The sequence below is a fragment of the Lampris incognitus genome, chromosome 9 (genome assembly GCF_029633865.1).
Source record: "Lampris incognitus isolate fLamInc1 chromosome 9, fLamInc1.hap2, whole genome shotgun sequence".
NCBI classification, from domain to species: Eukaryota; Metazoa; Chordata; class Actinopteri; order Lampriformes; family Lampridae; genus Lampris; species Lampris incognitus.
The window spans coordinates 9,547,453-9,572,468 of record NC_079219.1 but is presented as its reverse complement, the minus strand read 5'-3'; the positions used below and the strand labels follow the sequence as shown (position 1 = coordinate 9,572,468).

At 44.6% G+C, this 25,016-nt stretch overlaps 2 protein-coding genes across 2 annotated transcripts in view; both read left to right on the top strand.

Moving 5' to 3' along the window:
- The window catches only part of ncapd2 (non-SMC condensin I complex, subunit D2), a 28,267-nt gene extending 11,002 nt beyond the window's left edge, over positions 1-17,265 (top strand). The window contains exons 14-31 of the mRNA XM_056287084.1: positions 3,721-3,924; positions 4,056-4,230; positions 5,033-5,117; positions 5,338-5,474; positions 7,236-7,368; positions 7,455-7,530; positions 8,744-8,959; positions 10,519-10,679; positions 11,177-11,288; positions 11,463-11,586; positions 11,823-11,978; positions 13,519-13,696; positions 13,786-13,880; positions 14,670-14,750; positions 15,357-15,540; positions 15,644-15,788; positions 15,890-16,006; positions 17,103-17,265. Of these exons, the coding sequence (XP_056143059.1) occupies positions 3,721-3,924; positions 4,056-4,230; positions 5,033-5,117; positions 5,338-5,474; positions 7,236-7,368; positions 7,455-7,530; positions 8,744-8,959; positions 10,519-10,679; positions 11,177-11,288; positions 11,463-11,586; positions 11,823-11,978; positions 13,519-13,696; positions 13,786-13,880; positions 14,670-14,750; positions 15,357-15,540; positions 15,644-15,788; positions 15,890-16,006; positions 17,103-17,185 (2,462 nt within the window). The 3' untranslated portion in view covers positions 17,186-17,265. The remainder of the gene's footprint in view (positions 1-3,720; positions 3,925-4,055; positions 4,231-5,032; positions 5,118-5,337; positions 5,475-7,235; positions 7,369-7,454; positions 7,531-8,743; positions 8,960-10,518; positions 10,680-11,176; positions 11,289-11,462; positions 11,587-11,822; positions 11,979-13,518; positions 13,697-13,785; positions 13,881-14,669; positions 14,751-15,356; positions 15,541-15,643; positions 15,789-15,889; positions 16,007-17,102) is intronic.
- Positions 17,266-21,745: 4,480 nt separating this feature from the next.
- Positions 21,746-23,364, top strand: nppcl (natriuretic peptide C-like). The gene is made up of 3 exons (XM_056287094.1): positions 21,746-21,751; positions 22,366-22,541; positions 22,834-23,364. The coding sequence occupies exons 2-3, from the start codon at positions 22,443-22,445 to the stop codon at positions 23,128-23,130; spliced, it is 396 nt and encodes a 131-aa protein (XP_056143069.1). The 5' UTR covers positions 21,746-21,751; positions 22,366-22,442; the 3' UTR covers positions 23,131-23,364.
- Positions 23,365-25,016: the final 1,652 nt, after the last annotated feature.

Here is a 25,016-nt window from a genome sequence, read left to right as displayed (position 1 = left end):
GATCACTTCAACAGTCAAAAACTAGAATTATGAAGAAAGACGTGTGCACGCGTGTATTACAGACTGTCGACACCCCATGGAGGGGAAAAAACATTTAAAAACTGGCTGTTACAGATTCAGTCACTAGAATTAACTCAATTCTTCTTACGAGCACATGATTTGAGACCAATTTGGGCAGAAACCCTTTTCACTACATTCATTGTAGAATACAACTTGCCATTAGCTGCTGCAGACCATGCCGGACCACTATTTAGGAAGATGTTTCCCGAAAGTGAGATAGCCAAACAGTATTGCTGTGCCAGAACCAAGAAGGTGGGCGCCCAGTTAGCGTAGCGGTCTATTCTGTTGCCTACCAACACAGGATTGTCCGTTCGAATTCCCGTATTACCTCCAGCTTGTTTGGGCGTCTCTACAGACAGTCGCTGCACTAGCGCCTCCTCTGGTCGGTCGTGCCCCCCCCCCCGGAACGGCAGAGAGGGGATGGAGCAGCGACCGGGATGTCTCAAAAAGAGCGGGGTAATTGGCCAGATTCAATTGGGGTGAGAACAGAGAAAATTGAAGAAAAAAAAAAAAAGAACCGAAAAGGTTTGGGGGAAGCTGTTGCAGCTTTTTTGAAGGCACAAAATCCACACATCTACCTAGTTGGTTGTGGCTGCCACCTGATACACTTAGCTGCAGAAACAGCATCCACGCAGCTTAGTGTGAACATTGAGGACTTCCTTATCACCATTTATTATTATTTGGACAAAAGCAGCAAGAGAAAGTCAAGTTTACATGACATACAGAGCATGTGTGAAACAGAATTGAGGAAGATCCTCAAGCTGGCCTCCACAAGATGGCTGTCTTTGGGGCAGTGTGTGAACCATCTACTGCAACAGTGGGATCCTCTTACCGTTTGCTTTGAAAATGAGGTGGATGGAGGGAAGAAAAAGAAGGCGGGACCCTCAGGTTCTTCCAAGTTGCCAAAGCTTCCATCTGGTCCTACCCAGAAGCCTAAAGTCACACCCTCCACCAGCATGCCAGCTACAATGCAGCCCAAGCTCCCTTCCTCTATCCCACCAAAGCTGCCCACACCTCCATCTGGTCCAACCCAGAAACGTAAAGCCACACCACTTACCAGTACACCAGAAGTTAAAGCTCCTGCACACCTTGCTACAGATTTTGACTTAACCAGATTCCTCTTCAAACAAAATGAAACTGGAAAGAGAGCTGCAAAAGAAAAAACAAAACCCGAAAGACCCAAGAAAGAAGAGAAAAAGGATCTGACAAAACCTGAAAAGATACTTCAGTTCCTCACCAACCCCATGTCAAAGGTGTATTCACTCTTCTGAAGAGAACTATATTTATTTTTGACACCAGCAACCAAATACTTCAGGAAGAGAAACCATGCATACATATCCTGCTTCCACCTTTGGATCTGCAACTGTAAAAGGTATTGCTTTTTTTTCTCTAAGCCTGAGCTTGTGATCACTATGATGAATGAAATTTGTAGAGGTATCAAGCCAACAAGCAGAAGGGAAAATCAGCTACCTGATGAGAAACTCTCAATTGGCCATGATACACAAACCTTTATCCAAAGCCAGGGTAATCTAGAGCTGAAGCCATTCTTCAGAATTGTGAGGAAGGTCTTCTTTATCTGCAGCTTACTACATGGTTTACAAATTTCCATTTGAGGATAAGCTGCTAATGCATGCTGTTATGGCAGACTAGCTAAAACACAATCAAAAAGCCATGCATGTTAGGGTTAATACTCCTGTCTGTGCCCCTGACCGAGACATGGCAAGACGAACTGGAGTTGGTCCCCGGGCGCTGCACGGCGGCTGCCCACTGCTCCTAGCTACACAGCTAGGATTGGGTTAAATGCAGAGAAGAATTTCCCCACAGGGATTAATAAAGTATATCAAAAGAAAAAAAGGCTGAAATTCTGTTCTCTCCGGTTCTTTATCAGCTGCTTTCCTTGTATTCTGCCTGAAGAGGTCACTGTGAATTAAGTGGAAGATGAGTTCCGGATGTATCAAATCACGAGCTTTGAGGACAGCATCCTCAGCAAGCGCACTGATGAGGCCTGGTGAGACGTTGGCCTGTTGAAGGCATGGAGCTCTTCTCCAGCCATACAGCGGTCAGATTTTGGATATTGGTTGTCTTCCATAGCAGTGCTGATTGGATTAGGGGTTGCAACAATCCCTAATCCTCTGTGAATAGTACATGTGATCAATGGTCAAACCCATATTTGCATATGAAACTGGTCGTTTGCTTCGGTCGTTAGGCACTGTATTGTTTATAAGGGTGGGGATACCTGCAGTCAGTTTAGACTGAAGAGGTCACTTAGTTGAGTGATGAAACTTCTCTCTCAATAAACGTATCCAGATGAACTGATTCAACCTTCTTTGAAGTTAACTTACTTGGTTATTCAAATACATGTGCTTAAAGGGGGCATAACATGAGCCTTTTGTGATTTTCTGTTATTTATATACAGTTATTATTTTGGATGTCTGTTAAAATATGGAAAAACTTGAGGTGAACATATGTAAAAATGCTTCCTGCAAGTCAAAACCCAGGAGTTGTCTACTCTTAACTGACGTCAGATGGTTCACACATGCCCATAAACGGCCGTCTACTCCAAAATGTAAATATGTCTTTTCATTAAAGGAATTCTTCTCAAGAATATATGATTGTATTGTTTTCTTCAAAGCCGATTTATCTGTTAAATAATTTGATATGGCGTTGAGTGGGGAAACGATCGTGGGCTAAGCGAAGTGGTGCGAAAGCATGTGAACTAAGCGTTAAACTATTGTGGTACTCAAAATATTTCCCCAAGGTTGGCAGGTCTGTGATTCACTATCCCCACATCATCCAACCCTTTCTCTCATTTTATTCATTCATCAGCCGCTCAAAGTATTCCTTCCACCTTCTCAACACATTGCCCTTGCTTGTCAGCACATTTCCATCTCTATCCTTCATCACACTAACCTGCTGCACATCCTCCCCAGCTTGCTCCCTCTGTCTACCCAATCAGTACAAGTCAAGTCCTTTTCTCCTCTCATACAACTCGCCAAATGCCTTTTCCTTTGCCGCCTCTCTCTTTACCTTGCGCCGCATCTTTTGTACTGTCTACTTTCTTCATCTTTTTGACTACCCCACTTCTTCGCCAACCTCTTCATCCATATCCTTTCCTATACTTCCTCATTCCACTACCAAGTCTTCTTCTCTTCCTCCCTCTGTCCAGATGACACACCAAGTACCTTCATAGCCGTCTCCTTCACCATTTCTGCAGTAGTTGCCCAGCCATCCTGACACTTCACTACCACCCAGTGCCTATCCTAGCTCCACCCTGAACTCCACAAAGTCTTCCTTCTTCAACTTTTCACTATTTGATCCTTGGGTCTGCCTTCACTCTCTTCCTCTTCTTGATCTCCAAAGTCATCCTAAAGACCATCATCCGATGCTTCCGAGCGACATTTTCCCCTGTCACCACTTTGCAGTCTCCACTCTCTTTCAGATTGCACCTGCTGCATAAGATGTAGCACACCTGTGTGCATCCTTCTCCACTCTTACACATCACCTTTTGTTCCTCCCTCTTGAAATACATATTCACCAAAGCCATTTCCATCCTTTTCACAAAATCCACCACCATCTGTCCTTCTGGATTCTACTCCTTGACACCATACCTACCCATTACCTCCTTTCTGGTTTTAAACCCCACCTTTTTTCTTCTCCTAGGAACTGATGATGAGGACACTTCTGAGCTCAGTGAGAATCTGCCCCAGACCCCCCAGAAGGAGGGAGAGAAAGAGTGTGGGGATAGTGAGCTGAAGAAGCAGGAGATGTTGGTCCAGTACCTGAAAGACACAGAAAGCTTTGCCTTACAGGTGGAGAGATCCATCGCTGTAATAAACACCATGCTCTACTGGAAAACCACCACAGGTAGATTTACAGAATTGTTTCAAGCAAGAGGTAATTTCTGTGCCCCCCTCATATTATTTGTCTTTGTCTCATGTTTCCTTAAAGTGAAACAAGTGGTTGTTGAGCAGAGGCTCTCCTGTTTGCTTTATCAGTGGTTCAGGAGGCGGTGCAGTTCTGTGTGACGGTATGCGAGTTCAAGGTTGCCAACTCTCTGAGCGGGGTAAGGAGGATGCTGCCACTGGTCTGGTCAACTGATGCTGCCATTAAAGATGCTGTAGTGCAGGCCTACAGACGCCTCTATCTCAATCCCCAGGGAGACACTACCAGGTCAGTGAATGGCTTGAAATGTGTAAATACTAACAATGATTCAGGAAAAAAGTAGATCGACATGCAAAGTAGTAGCCGTTTTTGAAGTATCCATCTGAGTGACACTTCAGTTGTGTTGTGGCGCAACTTAATGTCCCCCTCGTTTGGAAAAGACCCTTAATTTCAGGGTGCCATTATCACCCTCAGCCATCAAACTGAAGGGACTTATGTTTTATTTTATTTACATTTTATTTATTTTCCAGATGGTTATTATTTCTGATTCCTCATTGCCAGTATGTTGCTCCACTATTAAACTATGAATTATTAACTGTGAAAAAATGTTTCCCAAAGACAACTGAGCAAAAACCACACCCCCCATTCATCAGTATCTGTTTACCTTAGGGCCCTGACACACCAGGCCGATGGTCTGCTGTCGGCCGATGTCGGGCCGTCGGTGAGCGTCTGTGACTCTAGTTTTTTTGGTGTGTCCCGCACCGTCGGCACTAGTTGGACCCCTGTTGGCAGCTTTTTGGCCGATTCAGCATGTTGAATCGGCGGAGCTCGTCGGTAAGAGAGATCACTCCAATTGGCTGTTCAGCTTAGTGAATCAGCGCTAAGCTAGCAAATCAGGGCCGTCGGCTGTAGTCTTTGCGGTGTGTTCCAAGTGCTACTTTTCGGCCCAGGCAGCAGGTGACGTGAGGCGACGCAACAGTTGGCCTTCATCACCGCTAGTCGGTTTGATGTGTCAGGGCCCTTAGACTCCAACTTGGTAATGTTTTGAGGGGGGAAAAATACTGAAAATGAATGTATATTTTTATCCAAGGGCCAAAGCCCAGACTCTTGTGGACAGTCTCTCCGAGCTGATCGTGGATGCTTCTCTGGGAACCATTCAATGTCTAGAGGAGATTGTGAGTTACACCTTCGCATAATCTGACCAAACTTGCCTGTCTGAGTTATTCAGTTACAAAAAAGTTTTTATGATGTCTAATGAAGGAATACTTTTAAGGCTAGAGATGATGGTGTGCCATCTAGGTTTACTGTAGGTCTCCTTTGTTTTTAAACATATTACGGATGTAAATACCTTGCACTAAAATATGTTTTTCTATCCTACCATCTTTCCCCTGATAGGTGCAGGAGTTCTTCGGCAGTAGCAGCAGTCTACAGTCCACTGTAGTACAGGTGCTGTGGGAGAGATTCACTGGCAAACGGGAGACTTCTGGTCTCTATAGACGGGCCGCAGTTCTATTGCTGGGCATGGCAGCACGGTAAAACATACAAGGCCACGTCTGTTGTCATAACTTCAACTCTTAACTTATTATCGCAAGAACTGGGGTTGTGAGCACAAATACACGCTTCTTCGTCATTAAATTCATGAAAGTTTAGAAAAAAAACACGCTAGCTTTCTTTATTCATTGCTGTGGAAATATGTCATTGTTTTCTTTAAAAAAATATTTGAGAGGCAAGTTTGAACATGTTTGCCAGTAATGAAGGTCATGATAGTAACAATTTTTAGAAAGTACTAGCATATGCATATTTTCAACTTGTGCTCAAATAACGTCAGCATCTAGTAGCAATTGAAAAGGCTGTGTTTGCCTTTATTTTTACTTGGAGGAAAAGGGGAACCAGAGGATTAGGTTAACTAAGGTTAAACGTGAAGTTCAAGAATACTGATAGACTGATCTGCGCTTATCTGTATTGGCTTCTGTCCAGCACGGGCATGTCTCAGGTGCTCTCGTTCACCGTTTCTAACCATAGTTCCCATCCTCCCATTAGTCAGAACATGAGCTCAGCCCCGGCTCCTCTTCATTGTAATCCAAGTCACGACCATATAACTCCAGGCCGCTTGCCAGTGCATTTCATTGAATGTTTCTTTTTAAAATGTTCCTTTTCAATCTACCTCAAAGACATGCCACTGCCGCAGGAAGAGCGAGCGAGCAAACGGGAGTGAGAGAGGGACTATCTGTAGTCCACCCACACTGAGCTGCCTCGCTTCGATCCAGCCAGCAGCATTCATAACCTATTTAATCTTATCTGCTTCTCCTAACCCCTCTGCTCGCCCAGCCTCCCACACACATTATCTGGGCAGCAGACTTGGAGTGGCAAAGCCAACACACAGTAGTTGGGGCAGATTAGGTAGTGTAGTCTCTTTTAAGTATGCATGAGCATATGAGCATCTGGGTATTCATGTATGCCTTGCTCTTGCATCCTAAAATTCCAACAGAAAAACTCTTTAGATTCTGTAAGGTCACAGTCCATAATCCCCACTCCACAAGGGCAATGAAATATGTAGGAAAAAAAATCCCTTTTTGGCAAAAGAAAGTACCTGTCCTAGGGGAAAATGTTAGTTTTAATTTGTTATGGTGCAAAGTGTTAACAGTAACGGCATGGTTCCATTTTGTTAACTGCCCCGCCAACCTAATCTCACCTCAGTGCTGGCTACCTGGCTTGATAATGCAACGAATTTTTAAGTTTGAAATTTTGATATTTTTATTTGTTAGGACAAGACACTTTCATTAGAAACGAGTAGGTGAAAATTGGCATTTATACTTTTTTTTTCCATTTTAACATTTTTGTTTTATATTTTAAATTGTATGCAACCTGGAATAATGGTAAATACTGCTTCTAGCTCAGCCATATTTCAAGCTCGCTATTGATAGTTAATGGTTTCCTTTACTTAAAACATATTTAATTTTTTTTTAGCTTTAGTAAGAGAAATCTAAGGGCAGTAGTGTGGAAAAGTGTTGAATTGAACTATTTTCATACAGAATTGACTTCCATCCAGTGGTATATGAAAATTCAAGAAGAAAGTGTAGTTATTTAATCGCTAGGTTCTCAGCAAGCTACCACAGACTTCAGTAAAGTGGGAACCACAAACTTCAACCCAGCAGTAACAAGAATCCCTTTAAAAAGCTCTTTATGATGTCAGCTGCAAGACGTGGACAGTGAGGATGTGCATTTTTTTCTTTGCCACCTCACAAGAACACAGCTTATGTCTGATGGTGCGTGTTTTTATCCATTATGAGCAGTGCAGAGAGGGAGGTGGTTCTAAGTAATCTGGACACCCTTTGCCTGGTGGCTCTGGGTGAGAAAGTGGCGGAAGACTTCCTGCTGGCCAGAGACACTGTTATCACCATCAGCAACATAACAGACCATATGAGGGTAAGAACGTATTTCAAATCAGCTGGTACTGTGAACAACTCTAGTAGTAAATACATAATGCTTAATACTGCCCTGTGTCTCCCCAGCAATCGAAGGGCGCTCCATTCAGACTATCCAAAGAACATCAGCTCTTCACCTACATCACACAGGCCATAGCTGAAGGTAGGGCTGTCAAAATTTGGCAAAAATTATGTTTGATTATTCCTTCTAAAAACAAACACAAGTTCAAACCCATTCAAATTAAGAGGGCAAACCAATACAAGAGACATGACTACTTGTATAGGTATATTTATTTCAGCGTAAACATGTCTTTTAAAAGAGCTACATACATAGAGCTACATACCTACACAAACAAAATGTCCTGTACCCTTAAAACCTAATTTAAAGACCATAGACCTCTCTCTCTCTCTCTCTCTCTCTCTCTCTCTCTCTCTCTCTCTCTCTCTCTCTCTCTCTCTCTCTCTCTCTCTCTCTCTCTCTCTCTCTCTCTCTCTCTCTCTCTCTCTCTCTCTCTCTCTCTCTCTCTCTCTCTCTCTCTCTCTCTCTCTCTCTCTCTCTCTCTCTCTCTCTCTCTCTCTCTCTCTCTCTCTCTCTCCCCCTCCCTCCCTCTCGCTCCCCTGTCTCTCTCTCTGTGTCTACGATGAAGGATTCATGATTGATGTGTTAGTCGATAGCCTAATTTTAATACGGATTAGGTAATATTCATACTGGTTTAAATAAACAATTTGATAACATGTTTCTATCTTTGCTGAGCAAGAGTGAAAGTGATGTTGTGTGACTCCTGTCCGTCATGCAGCGTATTCAGTGCAGCGGCCACAGCCCTTGCGAAAATTCGTGAGGCTGACAGCCACGGCAGTGCTGTCTCCCCCCCCCCCCCCCCAAACAAATATTAATTTTCACATGCGAATATCTTTTCTTTTTTTCTTTTTTTTTTACACAATTCGGTTGTATATTCGAATTTGGAATATTCATTGACAGCCCTAGCTGAAGGTAAATGTGGAGACATGCTAGAGAGGATTGTTGTTGCTTCGAAGTTAAAGGTGCAATGTGTTTTATTTTCAGCTCTGACCTCTTATCGTTCAGTGATATGAATAACCACAAATCACAGCAAACAAAACAAATTCAAATAGAAAGGTAGCTGTAAGTCTACATCTGCCATTTTGAATGCCCTCAATCGATATCATTCACTGCACAGTTTGCTAATAAATAGACCCAAATGAAATCTAACTTTATACACCTATTGTTGATTTAAAATTTGCCGAATGGATGTGACTGCTTCTTAGGTATGTGACGGTCATTCTTGTCTCATTGTGCCACTAGTGGTACCCCTCTTGGTGCACTCCACTGGCATGCCTTATTTTTGCCTTTTCCTAAGGTGTGGTGAAAGAGGACCCTCACTGGCAGAGCTTCATGGAACAAGCCGTCCGGCTCCTGTATTTCCTGGCTGAGTCTCCTGACCAGCTGTGCGCCTCTCTCCTCAAGCGCAGCGCTCACCTCTTACTGGATCAGATTATAGAGGGCGGTGAGGTCAGCAAGGATACAGGCCAGTCAGAAGGCAGCTCCCAGGACTCAGACGACCAGAATCAACAGGGTATGAGATTACTACTTTCTGTTCTCCTAACTGTCTGACCCAGCTTGTGTGTGTGTGTGTATGCGCGGTCAGATTCAGTGCTCCTCACACTAGGCTTGGGCGATTGGACGAATATATCTGCAATCGGTGATTGACTTTGTCCAATTGGCGGTTGTTGTTGTTTTGGGGTTTTTTTGCGCGATGTTTATCCTTTTTACGTCGCTGATTTAATGGTCTGCCCCCTCGAGAATTCAACTCATTAAATAATCAACCAGTGCAATTCAAAGCATGCGCGAATAGTAACTGGCAGTTGGAGTTAGGCCATATGCACGTTCGGTAACTATAATTAACATGCTGTTAATTATGTAGTAACTGTAAATAAACTTCTAATAAATTATGTAGTAATGTGATGAAACCACCCGCCTGTCTTACCCTGTATGTAGGCTGTACCACTCACTATAACAATTAATTCCCAAATAATTATTGACCAAACTTCTTTATTCTGCTTTCATTTTACTCTGTAATTACCCAATACTTCCAGATAATTCTACTACTACAACTTGTCATTATATTGATTTTACTTTACTGATATTTCTTAGCAATTTCTTGATATTACTACGTGGCGCAGTGGTTAGCGTGGTCACCTCACAGCAAGAAGGTCCTGGGTTTGAGCCCCAGGGTAGTCCAACCTTGGGGGTCATCCTGGTTCGTCCTCTGTGTTGAGTTTGCATGTTCTCCCCATGTCTGTGTGGGTTTCCTCCGGGGGCTCCGGTTTCCTCCCACAGTCCAAAGACATGTAGGTCAGGTGAATCGGGATTACTAAATTGTCCCTAGGTATGAATGTGTGTGTGTGTGTGTGTGTGTGTGTGTGTGTGTGTGTGTGTTATGGCCTGGCGGCCTGTCCAGGGTGTCTCTCCGCCTGCCACCCAATGACTGCTGGGATAGGCTCCAGCATCCCTGCAACCCTGAGAGTAGGATAAGCAGTTCAGATAATAGATGCATGGATACTACGTAATTTCTTAGCAATTTCTTCACACTTACTATGTAATTAATGGCCTGTAAATTATAGTGTTACTGCATTTCTTGTTGCACCGAGTTCCGACTAGTCTTTCACAAAACAAGGTACTGACTAAATGAAAATTCAGCCGTCTTCAATGGTTGCTGTCCGATCAATTGGTGCTGAAAAGCAACATCAATTCATAAATCATATTTGAGAATGTGCAGTTGTGCACGCTGATCATTGACTAGCATCGTTATGTTATCCCCATCTGTTTGTTCATTTGTAGGCTGCAAGCAGATCTGTCCTTCTCTGTTGTTTGCCATCAGACTTTTTTTTTTTAAATTGTGTCATCAGACAGCTGTTCAGCCTGGCTTTACAGCTTATTGCTTAAAGTTGATTTATTTTCTTTAACTGAAGAAGAGTAACCTATAAGTTGCAATGTTTCAGTAAAATTAGATTTTCCTCGGCAATCTCTGATTATTGGGCTTGGTGGTAGCCGGTAGGAAAATTTTAACATATCGCCCAACCCTACTTCAAACTCCATTTGTGACCCGTCCATGTGTCTCCCTCTCTGCTGTAGTGAACTGTGTGTGTCTGGCCCAGCTGCTGGCTCTGTGTGGATGTGTGGCGTTCTGGCAGTTATCCCACCTGGAGCGCAGTGTGAGTACGGAGCTGCGGAGGAGGAGAGGAGAGACGGAAGAGAGGGAGGAGAAGGAAAAAGGTCCTTCTAACAAGGCTAAGGTACACAGATGGAAAATGCAATTTCCTACTTCCTTGGAGAGACACTAGGGGGGGAAAAAAAATCTAAGGCTCATTCACACTTGGTTTTTTTCTGGATCCAGGACTGTTTACCCCCAAAGTTGAGAATGTTTAGGCTGCAGGGGTCCTACACATCTTGGAAAACCTGGAAATGTATACACTAGTTTTTCATTTTTCAGACATGAAAAACAACTAGAAAATTATAACATTGATCGGATATCCTGGAAATATTGTGGTCATGGAAAATTGTAAAGTCAAAGCTGCAATCTGACTCTTCTCCGTTAATAAGTTATTTTATCCATTTGAAATAAGATGATGATGTGGCGGTTGTGTTTATTAGAGTATTCTACAGTGTTCAACAGTACAATATTACAGTAGGACTGTATTCCCATACAGTTAGCATGCCTTTTCGTCTCAGAACTGCAAAGATGCTTTCCAGGGATAACGATAGCAAATTTTAAAACATGACATCCCAACAGCAGGTGGCCAGTGAGAGTGCAATGGAGGAGGAGCTTGGGTTGGTTGGCGCCTCTGCAGAGGATACAGAGGCTGAACTCATCAGAAAAATCTGTGAGACTGAATTATTAGCTGGTAAGAAATTGTATTTCACCTCCCGCCACTAATTTCTAGACCTAAATTGATGTATTAAAAAAAACAAGAGCACTTTCAATAACTACATTCAAATTTGTATAGGTTTTGCTAAGACAGATTTGATATTTTGCCAGCTTGCTGAAATTCACTAAAATTTCCTTTTTTTCTGTTCAGGGGAGAACCTGCTCTCTGCGTTTTTGCCCCTGTTGGTGAAAGTGTGTAGCTCCCCTGGCCGCTACCCCCATCCACAGCTCACCACTGCTGCCTGTTTGGCACTGTCTCAGTATATGATGCTCAGGTAAAAACATTTCCTGTTTTCTGACAGTAAAGATATGCATTTCTGCCAGAAAATCTTCTCATATGGAAACCAAATAATGGGTGCTGGCGACTCTTATTGGTTAGGTGGCCCAAGCTACCACTTTACTAGGGGGAGCCTGAATACAGATTGTAGTGGTCTGTGATTCTTAGTCGTTGATACAGGCTGACCTGGCTTATTGATTTTACTCTTTATGGACTTTTTCCTTTCTGTGTCAGTCCATCAGTGTGTGAAGAACATATCCGTTTGCTGTTCACTGTGCTGGAGCGCTCCCCTCTACCTGTGGTCAGGGCTAATGCCATCATTGCCCTTGGAGACCTCACTGTCCGCTTCCCCAACATCTTAGAGCCCTGGACTCAGAACCTCTACGCCAGGTAACACATGGTGATGTTCAGTGATCCTTCAGTGGTTGCACATCCATCTCAGCTGAACACTTGCATACCCTCCCCTACCCCAAGACAACAGTGTGTGCTCCAATCCAACTTTACAGATGTGAAAACTGTTATGAAGTAGCTCTTTTCTCCACCCATAACAACATCTGGTATCACATTGATTTAATGGCACGATAATTTGCTTGTCACCAGTTAGAAGCACTGAGCAAATTATCATTATACTCGTTTGTTTTTTCAGTATTAAAAGGAACAAGCAGTGCCTGGTGGACCATTGAGTGGGTTTATTGTAAACAATGTTTCATTTCACTCGATGTGCCTCTCAGATTGTACACTTCAGCCTTTCTCATATGGATCCCACTACCTGTCTCAAGATGCTCGTTCTTTTCAGCCGCTGAAGCGTTGCTGCTGTCACGATGCTCTGCTGAGCCACATGAGCCACAAACTTTTGAGATGATCTGTGTTGGCAAACTCTAGTAACGCTCTTGTATTGATGCTTGCTGTTACCGTAGCAACCAACCAGCATATCAGGGCTGTCAAGAGGACTTGCCCTCACTCCATTTGTGAACAAGGGTGGAGTGTTGGGTTGCCTCAAACAAGTGTGGTTTTAGACGGAGAATGGCTTAATTATTGGTGTGTTACAGATAGCGACTCGAACCTGTGAATAAGAGTGTTGTAATTATACAGAGTGTCTGGACGACCAGAGGGATAATTTCTGATGAAGTTAAAGGTCCTTACAAGGCTTTACTATATGTAGGGAGGGAAGTTGAAGTTCACTTTAAAAAATGCTCAAATGATTGCCATTGGTTCCCGCTACACTGAATTACACTGCCGCCATATAGCCCACTTTGAAGTGGAACCAACGAGTTATGTTCCATTATAGTTGATGTGTGGTTTTAATTATAATGGTTAGTTAGTCTCACACTGGGTTGTTTGAGATGTGTAAAACACTGAGCTTTTACACTATTAGTCATTAACCTCCGTGCATTTTTCTAGACGATAAGCACTTCACGATGTTCTTTAATTGTCTCCCACACACACCTCCACTATTTTCATTCTTTTAAACTGACTGCCCTGTAGCCTCCTGATAAGAGCATTAAGAATTAATTGCCCTCTTAAATGTTGTAAGCCTCTGCATTAGCATGTGGAAGTATGGTTTAAGATGGAGTACATGCCGAGCCATCACTAGCAGGCTATAGCCATATGTCTGATCCTCTGCCAAGAATCCCGCTCTGCAATGCGCGGTTAATGACTGTCTTTTGTTAATCATTCTTGGGTTTGTTTTGTTTTTTTACATCAAAATTGGTGTCAAAATTCCATATACTCCAGGCACACCCTTTCTAATTCCATTGTATTCCCCAAGACAGCTGTTTTTGTTTCAGTACAATCCACCCCATTGGAGGTCTACAGAAATGTAAATTGTCTGTGGCTCAATAATGATGCATGAACAGGTGTGGCATTGAATTTTTATCAAAGAAATACATCAGTGATGCACCATTCTCCCATTCTTTCTCCTTTCTTCAAGGCTTAGTGACGATGTCCCATCTGTGAGGCAGACAGCAGTGACGGTACTGACTCAGCTGGTGCTCAAGGATGTGCTCAAGGTTAAAGGTCAGGTCAGCGAGGTGGCTATGCTTCTCATTGACCCGCAACCACACATAGCCAGCCTTGCCCTCAATTTCTTCAACGAGCTGGCTACCAAGGTATACATGCAACCTACACCCCGAACACAAGGACACCAAAGAATTAGGTAGTTTCTCACCTTCTTTCTAAATTATCTCACATTCCTCAGGACAACGCAATCTACAACCTGCTCCCAGACATCATCAGTCGACTATCTGATCCCGAGAGAGGCATAAGCCCGGAAGACTTCAACGCCATCATGAGGTAAGCTGCATATGCGAATTTTCAACTGCTGCCTTGACTCTTGAGGGAGTTATCCACCCTGCTGAGGACTTGGCAGGGTGGTGACTAATCGTTATTTTGGTTAAGAACCTGCAAAGAAAGCAAGACAAATTCAAAGAGAAAGTAGCGGATATGGTTTGGATAAGAAACCGTGATAAATGGGATAAAGTGACTATTGACAATGAGGATGGAACAACTAAGTATTGGGACACAGTTAAAAGTTGAACAATACAGAGTGTATTCAAAGACGTTATGATTACAACTTGTCGCTGTTATCCATCCCTCCGAGTAATGGCTAAGGGAACTAAATGAGTTTCTGGTGTTATTTCTTTTAGTCTGGGCATTTGGACCTGCGCCCAGATGGGAGTCTCAAAACTCCTAGTTATGGGGGGTGGGAATACTCTGGCAGTATTTTCTGGTGCGGTGAACTGGATCTGTTGCTCACCCATGATTTCATGTTACTATCCTACCAAGTCCAATTTTGTGTGTGACTTGGGTGTTACCATACCAACAGACCAGAATGAAACACTTGACACTAAAAGGTCGATAAAATAATAGTGCTTGCTTCCAGCTTACAAGATTTCACTTTCCTGAGACGGTACTTGTTGCTGTCCTGTCTTTTACGATGGCCTCTGAGCACTGATGCCAGGAAAAGCTTACAAACGGCATGTTTGACTTTTGTCATTTTCAGACATTAGTGATCGCAGTGATCACTGCCGTGATTAAAAAAAAAAAAACGGGGTTTTTTTGTCTTTTTTCTTCATCTTCCAGACAGCTGTTCTCCTACATCACCAAAGAAAGGCAGACTGAATCTTTGGTGGAGAAACTGTGTCAGCGCTTCAGGACTGCCAAGTGAGTTAACGTTCCTTTTCTGATCCCAGCCTTTCTTTCACCTTTCCCATGCCCTCTTCCTCTTTCTTTGTCGTCTGTTGCCCTGTTCACCTCTATCTTTCCATCTTGGTTCTGTCCTGCAGTATTTCATTTGTGTACGAGAGGTTGGTGCATTGTGTGTGGGCCTTTTTGTTGTCCATAAAGCTGAATGGTTGAGTCAACTCACAGTTCAGAAGTGGACTTTAGACAGTTGTGCTGTAAGAACTGCCCACACTTATTCCACTCCAGTTTTCTCACTTCCTGTGATGATAACCTGTCCTTCCACATAGGTAGTCCAGAAAACAAAAGGCTGAGCACAGACTTCTGCCTGTCACTGACTCACCGGTCCATACCCCGACATTTGTATAGGAAGGACGTTTCATATTATTGGCTAAGTGAATTAGGCATACTAGGGCTCCAGGAAATGAAATTTGGCCCCAATTCTTGGTCAGAGCTCTCTTCATTATTGATAGGCCCTTTGTCCTCGATTCTCAATTACTATGCATTTCACATTGTGTCTAATTAAGTTTCCCTGGTCTCTCATCCCATCTCTCCAACCCATTCACTTCGTCTCCAAACCCCCATCAGAACCGAGCGTCAGTGGTGTGACCTGGCCGTTTCCCTCTCTCTACTGTCTATGTGCGAGCGTGGCTTGAAGAGGCTGCAGGAGTGCTGGGAGTGTTACAGCGACAAGCTGACCGAGCCCGGAGTCTACCAGCCTCTGCTTGCTATCACCGCCAAGCTCCGCCGTGGAGCTAAACCTCAGCTCAAGGCACTCCAACCCAATCTTTACATTATGAAACACAAATCATGACGCTTTTCAGTTTGCTGTAATGTTTGGTTCCTTGTATTGATAATAACCCCCTCCCCCCCAGACCCAGGTTGACGAATTTGAGAAGCGGCTGACGGCGGTTCACACACGGGGTCTGGAGAATGTGGAAAGCCCTGAGATGGGGGGGGAGAACCAGACAGGAGGAGGGTCTGGTGAGAAGACGGCTACGCGGGGCAGGTCCAAGAGAGGTTGGATTCTACAAAGACATTGCTTGGTGCAAAGAAAAAAATTGTGAGTTTATTCTCACTTTTTATGTAAATAACCGTTTGTTTTGTCTCCTTTCACGCAGGTCAGGCAAAGCCTTCAGTTTCCGGTTGCAGCGATGAAGACTTGGTGACTCCCAAAACCAACCGCAAATCAAAGAAACCGGCCATCGTCTTCAGCAGCGACGAGGAGCACGAAGAGGGTAGGTGTAGTTTTATTCATGCCAAACTCTGTTATTAAATAACCAAAATTGATAATGACGGGGCTCTAAAGTTAAAATGTGCTCAAAGAGGCCTGAAAATGGGGGGGAGGTACAACAAAGAAATAATCAAATGTTCAGCGCCCTGTGAGGCCCCTTGGATGGATCATACATTTTCCCTCCTCCTATGTGTCACTGTTAAAATGGTTAAGGTCACTGTGTTGGGTCATGAGCACTAAAAGAAGGACCTTTCCTATGAAAACAATACGAAAATACTTGTATTTGTATTCCCAAAAAATAGTAATAGGGATCCCCCCCACCCCCTTTTTCTCCCCAATTCCATCTGGCCAATTACCCCACTCTTCCGAGCCGTCCCAGTCACTGCTCCACCCACTCTGCCGATCCGAGGAGGGCTGCAGACTACCACGTCTCCTCCGATACATATGGAATCGCCAGCTGCTTCTTTTCACCCGACAGTGAGGAGTTTCACCAGAGGGATGTAGGGCATGGGAGGATCACACCATTCCCCCCAGTTCCCCCTCCCCCCTGAACAGGCGCCCTGACCGACCAGAGCAGGCGCTAGTGCAGCGACCAGTTCACATACCCATATCCGGCTTCCCACCCGCAGACACAGTCAATTGTGTCTGCAGGGACGCTCGACCAAGCCGGAGGTAACATGGGGATTCGAGCTAGAGATCACCGTATTGGTAGGCAACAGAATAGACCACCATGCCACCCAGATGCCCTCTTTTTTTGACAGATCTCCAGTGGACAGAAGGCCTCAGGCTAGTGAACTCAAATTCATAAAGTCCTTGCTGGCTTGGTCTCAATACAGGCGCACTTTGCACTTATGACACTTTGTCGATTGTTTTGTTTTTTTAAAATGCTAATTTGCTGAGCTAAAGTCTGCCAGATCGTGACTTACTGGAAGTCTGTGTTGAAGTGCTATATTGAAGCATTCATGGACAGACGTCTTGGTGAACACTGCTCTAAGGTCTTTATGTCTATTGGACCTTGAAGCTCAGGAGTCCACAGCCAGTATAATACTCTGATTTGTTTTAAAAATCAATTTTTCCCTTTTTTCTTTTTTTTCTGTCAGATGCTGTGATGGCGGAGAGTGAGACCCCTAAAGTGACGACACCCATTGCCCGGACCACTCGACGAACTCGTCTCAGACACTGATCTCGTTTTTTTTTTTCCTTTGGATCATCTGTATGTATGACACTTTGTTCCCGTCTAAATATTTGTAATTACTTCATATTTAACTATTTTCAATTTACCAGTTATTTTACCCTTATTTTAATCTTTTTTATTTTTGTTTTTGTTTTGTTTTTGTCTTCTTTCTTTTTTTTTGTAGTTTTTGTCTTCGTGTTGCACTGCTGTGGGTTGGGGGAAACAATATTTTGTTTCATGTGTGCAGGTGCATAGAATCTCTTCTACTATTACTACTACTACTGCTACTTTTGGCTGTTCCCGTTAGGGGTCGCCACAACGGATCATGTGTCCATCTCGTCTGTCCCCTGCATCTGCACGTCTTCTCTCACCACATCCATAAACCTCCTCTTTGGCCTTCCTTTTTTCCTCTTCCCTGGCAGCTCCATATTCAGCATCCTGCTCCCAGTATACCCAGCATCTCTCCTCCACACATGTCCAAGCCATCTCAATCTTGCCTCTCTTCCATTTGTCTCCAAACCGTCTAACCTGAGCGGTCCCTCTAATATAATCATTCTTAATCCTGTCCTTCTTCGCCACATCAAATGAAAATCTTAGCATCTTCAACTCTGCCACCTCCAGCTCCGCCTCCTATCTTTTTGTCAGTGCCACTGTCTCCAAACCATATAACATAGCTGGTCTCACAACCATTTTGTAAACCTTCCTTTAACTCTTGTTGGTACCCTTCTGTCGCAAATCACTCCTGACACTCTTCCCCACCCACTCCACCCTGCCTGCACTCTCTTCTTCACCTCTCTTCTGCACTCCCCGTTACTTTGTACAGTGGACCCCAAGTATTTAAACTTATATGCCTTCGTCACCTCTCCTCCTTGCATCCTCACCATTCCATTGTCCTCCCTCTCGTTCACGCATAGGTATTCCGTCTTGCTCCTACTGACTTTCATTCCTCTTCTCTCCAATGCATACCTCCACCTCTCCAGGCTCTCTTCCACCTGCAACCTACTCTCGCTAGAGATCACAATGTCATCCACAAACATCATAGTCCACGGAGACTCCTGCCTGATCTTGTCCATCACCATTGCAAACAAGAAAGGGCTCAGAGCCGATCCTTGACGTAATCCCACCTCCACCTTGAACCCACCTGTCTTTCCAACCGCACACCTCACCATTGTCGCACTTCCCTCATACATATCCTGCACCACTCCTACATACTTCTCCACAACTCCCGACTTCCTCATACAATACCTCACCTCCTCTCTCGGCACCCTGTCATATGCTTTCTCTAAATCCACAAAGACACAATGTCACTCCTTCTGGTCTTCTCTTTACTTCAACAACATTCTCAAAGCAAAAATCGCATCTGCGGTGCTCTTTCATGGCATGAAACCATACTGCTGCTCGCTGATCGTCACCTCTTCTCTTAACCTCGCTTCTATTACTCTTTCCCATATCTTCCTGCTGTGGCTGATCAACTTCATACCTCTGTAGTTGCTACAGTTCTGCACATCACCCTTATTCTTGAAAATCGGTACCAGTATGCTTCTTCTCCACTCCTCAGGCATCCTCTCACTTTCCAAGATTATGTTAAACAATCTAATTAAAAACCCCACTGCCACCTCTCCTATACATCTCCGTGCCTCCACAGGTATATCATCTGGACCAACTGCCTTTCCACTCTTCATCCTCTTCATAGCTGCCCTCACTTGCTCCTTGCTAATCCACTGCACTTCCTGATTCACTATCCCCACATCATCCAACCTTCTCTCTCTCTCGTTTTCTTCATTCATCAGCCCCTCAGAGTACTCCTTCCACCTTCTCAACACACTCTCCTCACTTGTCAGCACATTTCCATCCTTGATCGCCCTTACCTACTGCACATCCTTCCCAGCTCGGTCCCTCTGTCCAGCCAATCGGTACAAGTCCTTTTCTCCTTCCTTAGTGTCTAACCTCTCATACAACTCACCATACGCCTTTCCCTTTGCCACTTCTCTCTTCACTTTATGCTGCATCTCCTTGTACTCCTGTCTACTTTCTTCATCTCTCTCCCTATCCCACTTCTTCTTTGACAACCTCTTCCTCCATATACTTTGCTGTACTTCCTCGTTCCACAACCAAGTCTCTTTGTCTTCTTCCTCTGTCCCAATGACACACCAAGTACCTTCCTAACTGTCTCCCTCACTATTTCTGCAGTGCTTACCCAGCCATCTGGTAACTCTTCGCTACCACCCGGTGCCTGTTTTAACTCTACACAACAGTCTTCCTTCTTCAACTTCCACCATTTGATCCAGGTGCATAGAATTAAATGACATGTAAATGTTCCTGTTCCTGTTCTTTTGTAAACCAGCATCAACTGTTGAGCCCCTTTTTTAATAAATAAATAAACCTGGTTGTGGTTCAGTAGCAACCTTGCAGCACTCTGTCTCAGTCTCATTTTATGATGCGTTGCCCTCTGAAGGTTCAATCCACTGAGATTAATGCTAACATATGTGAAGGGTTGGCTATCTCTCTGGTCACTTCAAGTAGATTTATATCCATCATTACTTGTAGCACTGAACAGCCATTCGTATTTGTTTGGATAGCGGGGGTTCATGGGCAGTCACAGCTTGCCTAGACAGTGTTACTGTCCCACTCACTTATACACTTAACTCTTTTCCTTCAGATCCTCATTCTCCTCATCCCGCTTGCTCTTCCATATCAAATTCAAGTCTTTATCAGACCCGTGCAACGTGCCTTCAGCGCTTGTTCCACACCACTGAGCGTGGCAGCATGTTACCTCTTTTACAACTTGCCGTTTCCTTGCTCGCTGACATGTTTGATCTACCCTAGCTGCCCTCCACTCATCCAGTAATCAATCTCTTTTGTAGGTCTCTCCGCAGCCTCTGCCATGCATCCTTCTCTCTACCCCAACCTCTTCACAGCTGCCTACTTTCCTCCTACAATGCGCCTCACTCTGCACTGACATCACATGCATTGTAGCTTGACCCCACCCCCCCGGTTACTAATCTCTTCTCGCCCACTCTCCCCCACACATTCTCCTCTCCTAAAAGACGAGAGGAGTGCACTTCTGTGTTGCTGATTGATTATATAAAGACACTTGCCAGCTATGGATAAATAACATTTTATGGAGCTATGACCAGTTAGGTTTTATGTGAAGACCAATTGCGGTGTTACAGAGACCGTATATTTCTTATCCCTTACAGCACAGACACAGCTTGCTGTTTCCTGTCATAATTTGACTCATTTCAGCGCTATAGGCCATCAATTTAACTACTCGAACAAATGGATCATAAAATAGAAGATGGACATTACCCAAGCTTCATTCACTCTGCTTCCCATAAAGAGCAAAAAGATTGTGGCAAGCTTATGTCGCCCACAGAATGAAGATGGATAACGATGATGATGATGAGCTTCCCCCGTTTGCTCTCATTAGAACGTCTAATAAGTCAACGGCCTATTTATCACTAGTCTAACAGTCATATGCATCCGTACTGAACGTGTGACGTACAGTTGGGATCGCAGCGGTCGTGTCTACATGTAACCCGATCTTGAACTTTAGAGGTCTGTGTGGTGGATTGTGCCCGTTCCCTGCTCGTGCTGTGGCAATTCGGCTGCAGGGGGTACAAGGAGCAGATGGCCCTGACAGACTGTAACTTACCCAGCTGAGAAGAGAGGTCAGCACACGCTGGGAAAAGACTGCATAGACAAAGGGAAGAGCGAGGGTGATTTGTGCGGTTGCCATGCATGGAAAAAGTGCAGTTGAGGCGAACCTGCGACGACGGGGGGACGTCGGCGGCAGTGAAGTGGATGGAGTTATGATCACAACTCACGAATTGTGTTATTTTCATTTGAAGGGTTAAGTGAACGGTGGTTGTGGGTGTGGAGTGTTTTAAAAAAAATACACGAGTGTTTTCTTAATAGTGATGCGGCATTGTCTAAAAAAAATGAGACAACTCTGTAGCGAGCTTCTTTGGCCAGTTCCTAACAAGCCGTTGGTTTGGCCTTACATACGAGGACCTCGGTGGTATAAACAGTGCATTCAGCCTACCTCGCTTGCTACTTTTGATTCCATTGTCTTCAGGTATTCTTTTTCTCGTTCTTTTAAATATCGTTTACGGTAAAACTGAAAAGTAGTTTCCTGGGAAAAATACATAATTCATTTACGATTATTTATTCATGGGATACACGGACTCCAGGTGTCCTGTCAGCTTGGCAGTAACAGTCACTCCCTCCAAGGCTGTGACATCATTCCAGTCAAACGGAGGTGTGTGTGTGTGTGTGTGTGTGTTGGGGGGGGGGGCACTCTGGCTCAACGAAACCTCTGCAGAATCCCAGCTGACACCTTAACATTCAACCTCTGCCAAGTGAACAAAGACACAAGAGGCAAATTCCTCCTTTCAGTTCCATCACTGAGGGGGAGAGGAAAGGAGGCGGGGCCGGGCGAGGGAGGGAGAGCGAGAGAGAGAGAGAGAGGGTGATGCTCTCCGCAGGTGCCTACAAGTGAGAGGTAGACGAGAGATGGAGTAGAGCTCGCAAGAGCGAGAAGACGCAGCTTCCACAGAAAAGAAACCCCACAAGGTGAGTTAAAGAAATATCCTTTTTTTTTCCTTTTTCTTTTTAAATTAAGTTGTATGGTGTCAATTCTAGGATGGTACTATTTACATGAACACATACTAAAACGTTTCAACCTTTTTTGTCAAATTTAAGTGTGTCCTCTATATTCCACGGTAAACTTAAGTGGGATCACAATACTATTTTCTCCTGAGGTCTGACTCCCGACTAAAGTGACACAGGTTCTCAGCAGAACAAGCTTTTCTGGGTCTTCAAAGTGTCACCCAATTTTTATTTACTTGTTTACTTGCATCGTTATTGATGAATTTCCAGCAAGGAAAATGATGCAGCGGTTTTGGAGTTTTAAACTCTGACAAGGTAAATTCTCTCAGCGTCACGGTAACACATCTGAACAATTCTGAGTCACAATAGTTGGTCGTAGCGAACTTGCGCAGCATGCAGACCCACACGGAGGGATAAATGCAACGCGAGGACCACTGATAATTTATCAGACAAACTCCACTGAGTGGTATTAAAGGCTGCACGAACGGCAGCATCCGTGATACTGAATCTGAACCGTGTATGGCTTCACACCAGTCACTTGCCTCTTTCTGCGTTATTTTTCCTGGTGATCTGTGCAGGCTTTGTGTGTGTGCACGACATCGTGCTCAGCCCTTCCACCCCTCTGTTTGAGCCGGCCACCCCCATCTCCGCTGCCATGCTGTGCCCTGTGCTGCTTTGTGCCACTTTGCTGTTGTTGGCGCCGCTGGAACACACGGAGGCGCGTCCTCTGCACCCTTCCCCCGACGCCGTGCAGGTACAACCAAACAGAGGACAGGTGAATGGAAACGAGGGGGGATGAAAAAAAGGGAGGGGGGGGGACAAAGTGAATGGAGGGCAACAGTATGGACTGAAAAAGAGGGGAGAGTGGAAATGGGAATGGGAACGAGCGAGAGAGAGAGAGGGGGAGTGGGCGAGCAAGAAAGGATAAAATAATGAAATGTATCACTGATTGAATTAAACTTCTGCCTGCTACTGTGTGTGTCTATTAAATGGCGCTGTAAGGTTGGGTTTTTTTTTCTTTCTCCATTTATTTTCCACCACTCTAGTTTGTGGAGCAGTTCCTGGAGCGCTACAATGACCTCCTGACCCTAGATGACCTCAGCAACCTGTTGAACAACCCACCGGAGGAGCCGGCCGCTTTCGATGCCGGGCTCAAGGGGGCCGAGTACCCGAAGTGGGTCGACCTACCTGCACAAGGTGAGACTCCCTGGCTCCGCCTACTGAAGGGGGCGCTGGCCAATCAGAAGCGGGCAGAACCGGACCGGTCACGGAGGGGATGGAACCGGGGATGCTTCGGCCTGAAACTGGATCGGATCGGCTCCATGAGCGGACTGGGCTGTTAGTGGGGGAGAGAGGAAGGAAAGACTAATGACATCCTTCATAGGATACGGCAACAACACACGTACGCTCGCAAACGCTTACACACACACACACACGTTGAATAAAAGGGTGACTACAAGGTACGTGTGGTATGATGTGTACTTGCAGTACTGCTTCTGTGGTTCCATTGAGCATATTGTAGGTAAGATAGATAAAACGCTTCGCACCGCCATTTTAAAGCGACGGCTGTAGTCTCCTCTGTGTATCGACCCTAATGTAAAAACATGGGAGCTATGTTTACATCATACCGCTTACACTATACTGATGATCAGGTTTGATGCCCCCAGTTGTTTTCAGAGTAAACCGGCACTTTGTGCGCTACCAGCTCCATTGATACAAGTGCAAAAGTATTTAGACAAATAAATGTGATTCTATAGAGCAGGGATACTTTGTATAAAGCATGTGTGATGGGCATATTTACACAATTATGACACCTGTAATTCCATTTTTGTTTCTCTTTTTGTATTTTTACTTATAATTTGCATGAATAAATATTATTGACATTTGCATTGGTTTGTTGTATTGTGAGAAAACGTTATTCTGATGGTGAAATTAGTTTGTTGATTCTACGTAAGCGACACGATTTCAGTTTTGCCTCTCTTCACAATGGGAGTACCGATTTGTCGTGGCAGATATTTTCACCTCCATTACCGGTTGTGCTTTTCGTCACGTCTGCCCGACGCTGCTGGAGGAAATTGGAATTTTCCTCCCAGAGGTAAAACGGATACCCAGTCTTGTGAGAACAGGAATGGGAGAAAACTAAGAGGGAGCGGATCCCACTCGAACACATCACCGCTTCCAAAACTGATGTCTCTTTATTGATGAGGTGTGTGTGTGGGTGTGGGTGGGGGGTCTCAGTTAAATGAATTATAGAACAAGCAAATTATTTACTGCCTTTCCATCTGCTCCCCACTGGCAATGCAAATCCTCATTAATAAAACAGCCTACGTACACTAAGAATAAACGTTTACAGTCAAGTTCTGAATCATTTTGACGGTACAACCCAACAGACCGCTCATCTTTTATGAAAAGATGAAAAGAAAATAGGGCGGCATGGTGGCAGAGTGGTTAGTGCGATCGCCTCACAGCAAGAAGGTCCTGGGTTCGAGCCCCAGGGTAGTCCAGCCTTGGGGATCGTCCCAGGTCGTCCTCTGTGTGGAGTTTGCATGTTCTCCCCGTGTCTGCGTGGGTTTCCTCCGGGGGCTCCGGTTTCCTCCCACAGCCCAAAGACATGCAGGTCAGGTGAATCGGCCGTACTACATTGTCCCTAGGTAGGAGTGTGTGTGGACCCTATGATGGACGGGCAGCCTGTCCAGGGTGTCTCCCCGCCTGCTGCCCAATGACTGCTGGGATAGGCTCCAGCATCCCGTGATCCTGATTAGGAAAAGGGGCTTGGATAATGGATGGATGGATGGATGGAAAGGAAAATGGGAGGAGAGAACGCGAACGACCGGGAGCTCTCACGAAATAAAAGAAGACCGAGACTTTCAGGATGACTTGGGATTTTGACGCACAACAGGCGACCATAAAGAAATCTTCCCGTATCTGATTTCAGAATGAACACAGCCATAATTCTTGTAGGTGTTTTTTTTTTAAATGATTAAGCAGTGATTTTACAAGTCACGTCAGCATGCGTCACTTGCCAAGTTCAGTTTGCACATTCAAGGAACTTGGTCTTGGTGGATTTCTTACAAAGAAAAAAAAACACAAGAAAAACGGAGACTTTTAAAATATCTAGAAAAGAATATCGAAGAATATGTTGAGGAATAAAGGATGCTAGGAGATGTTAAAATGCATTCATACAGACATAGTGTGTACTGGCCTCAGTGGGCTGTTTGGTCAGATAAAG

Coding starts and splice junctions, on each gene's coding strand:
- nppcl (XM_056287094.1), top strand. CDS start 22,443: ATGCTGTGCCCTGTGCTGCTTTGTGCCACTTTGCTGTTGTTGGCGCCG. Junction 22,542..22,833: donor CTTCCCCCGACGCCGTGCAG/GTACAACCAAAC, acceptor CCACCACTCTAG/TTTGTGGAGCAGTTCCTGGA.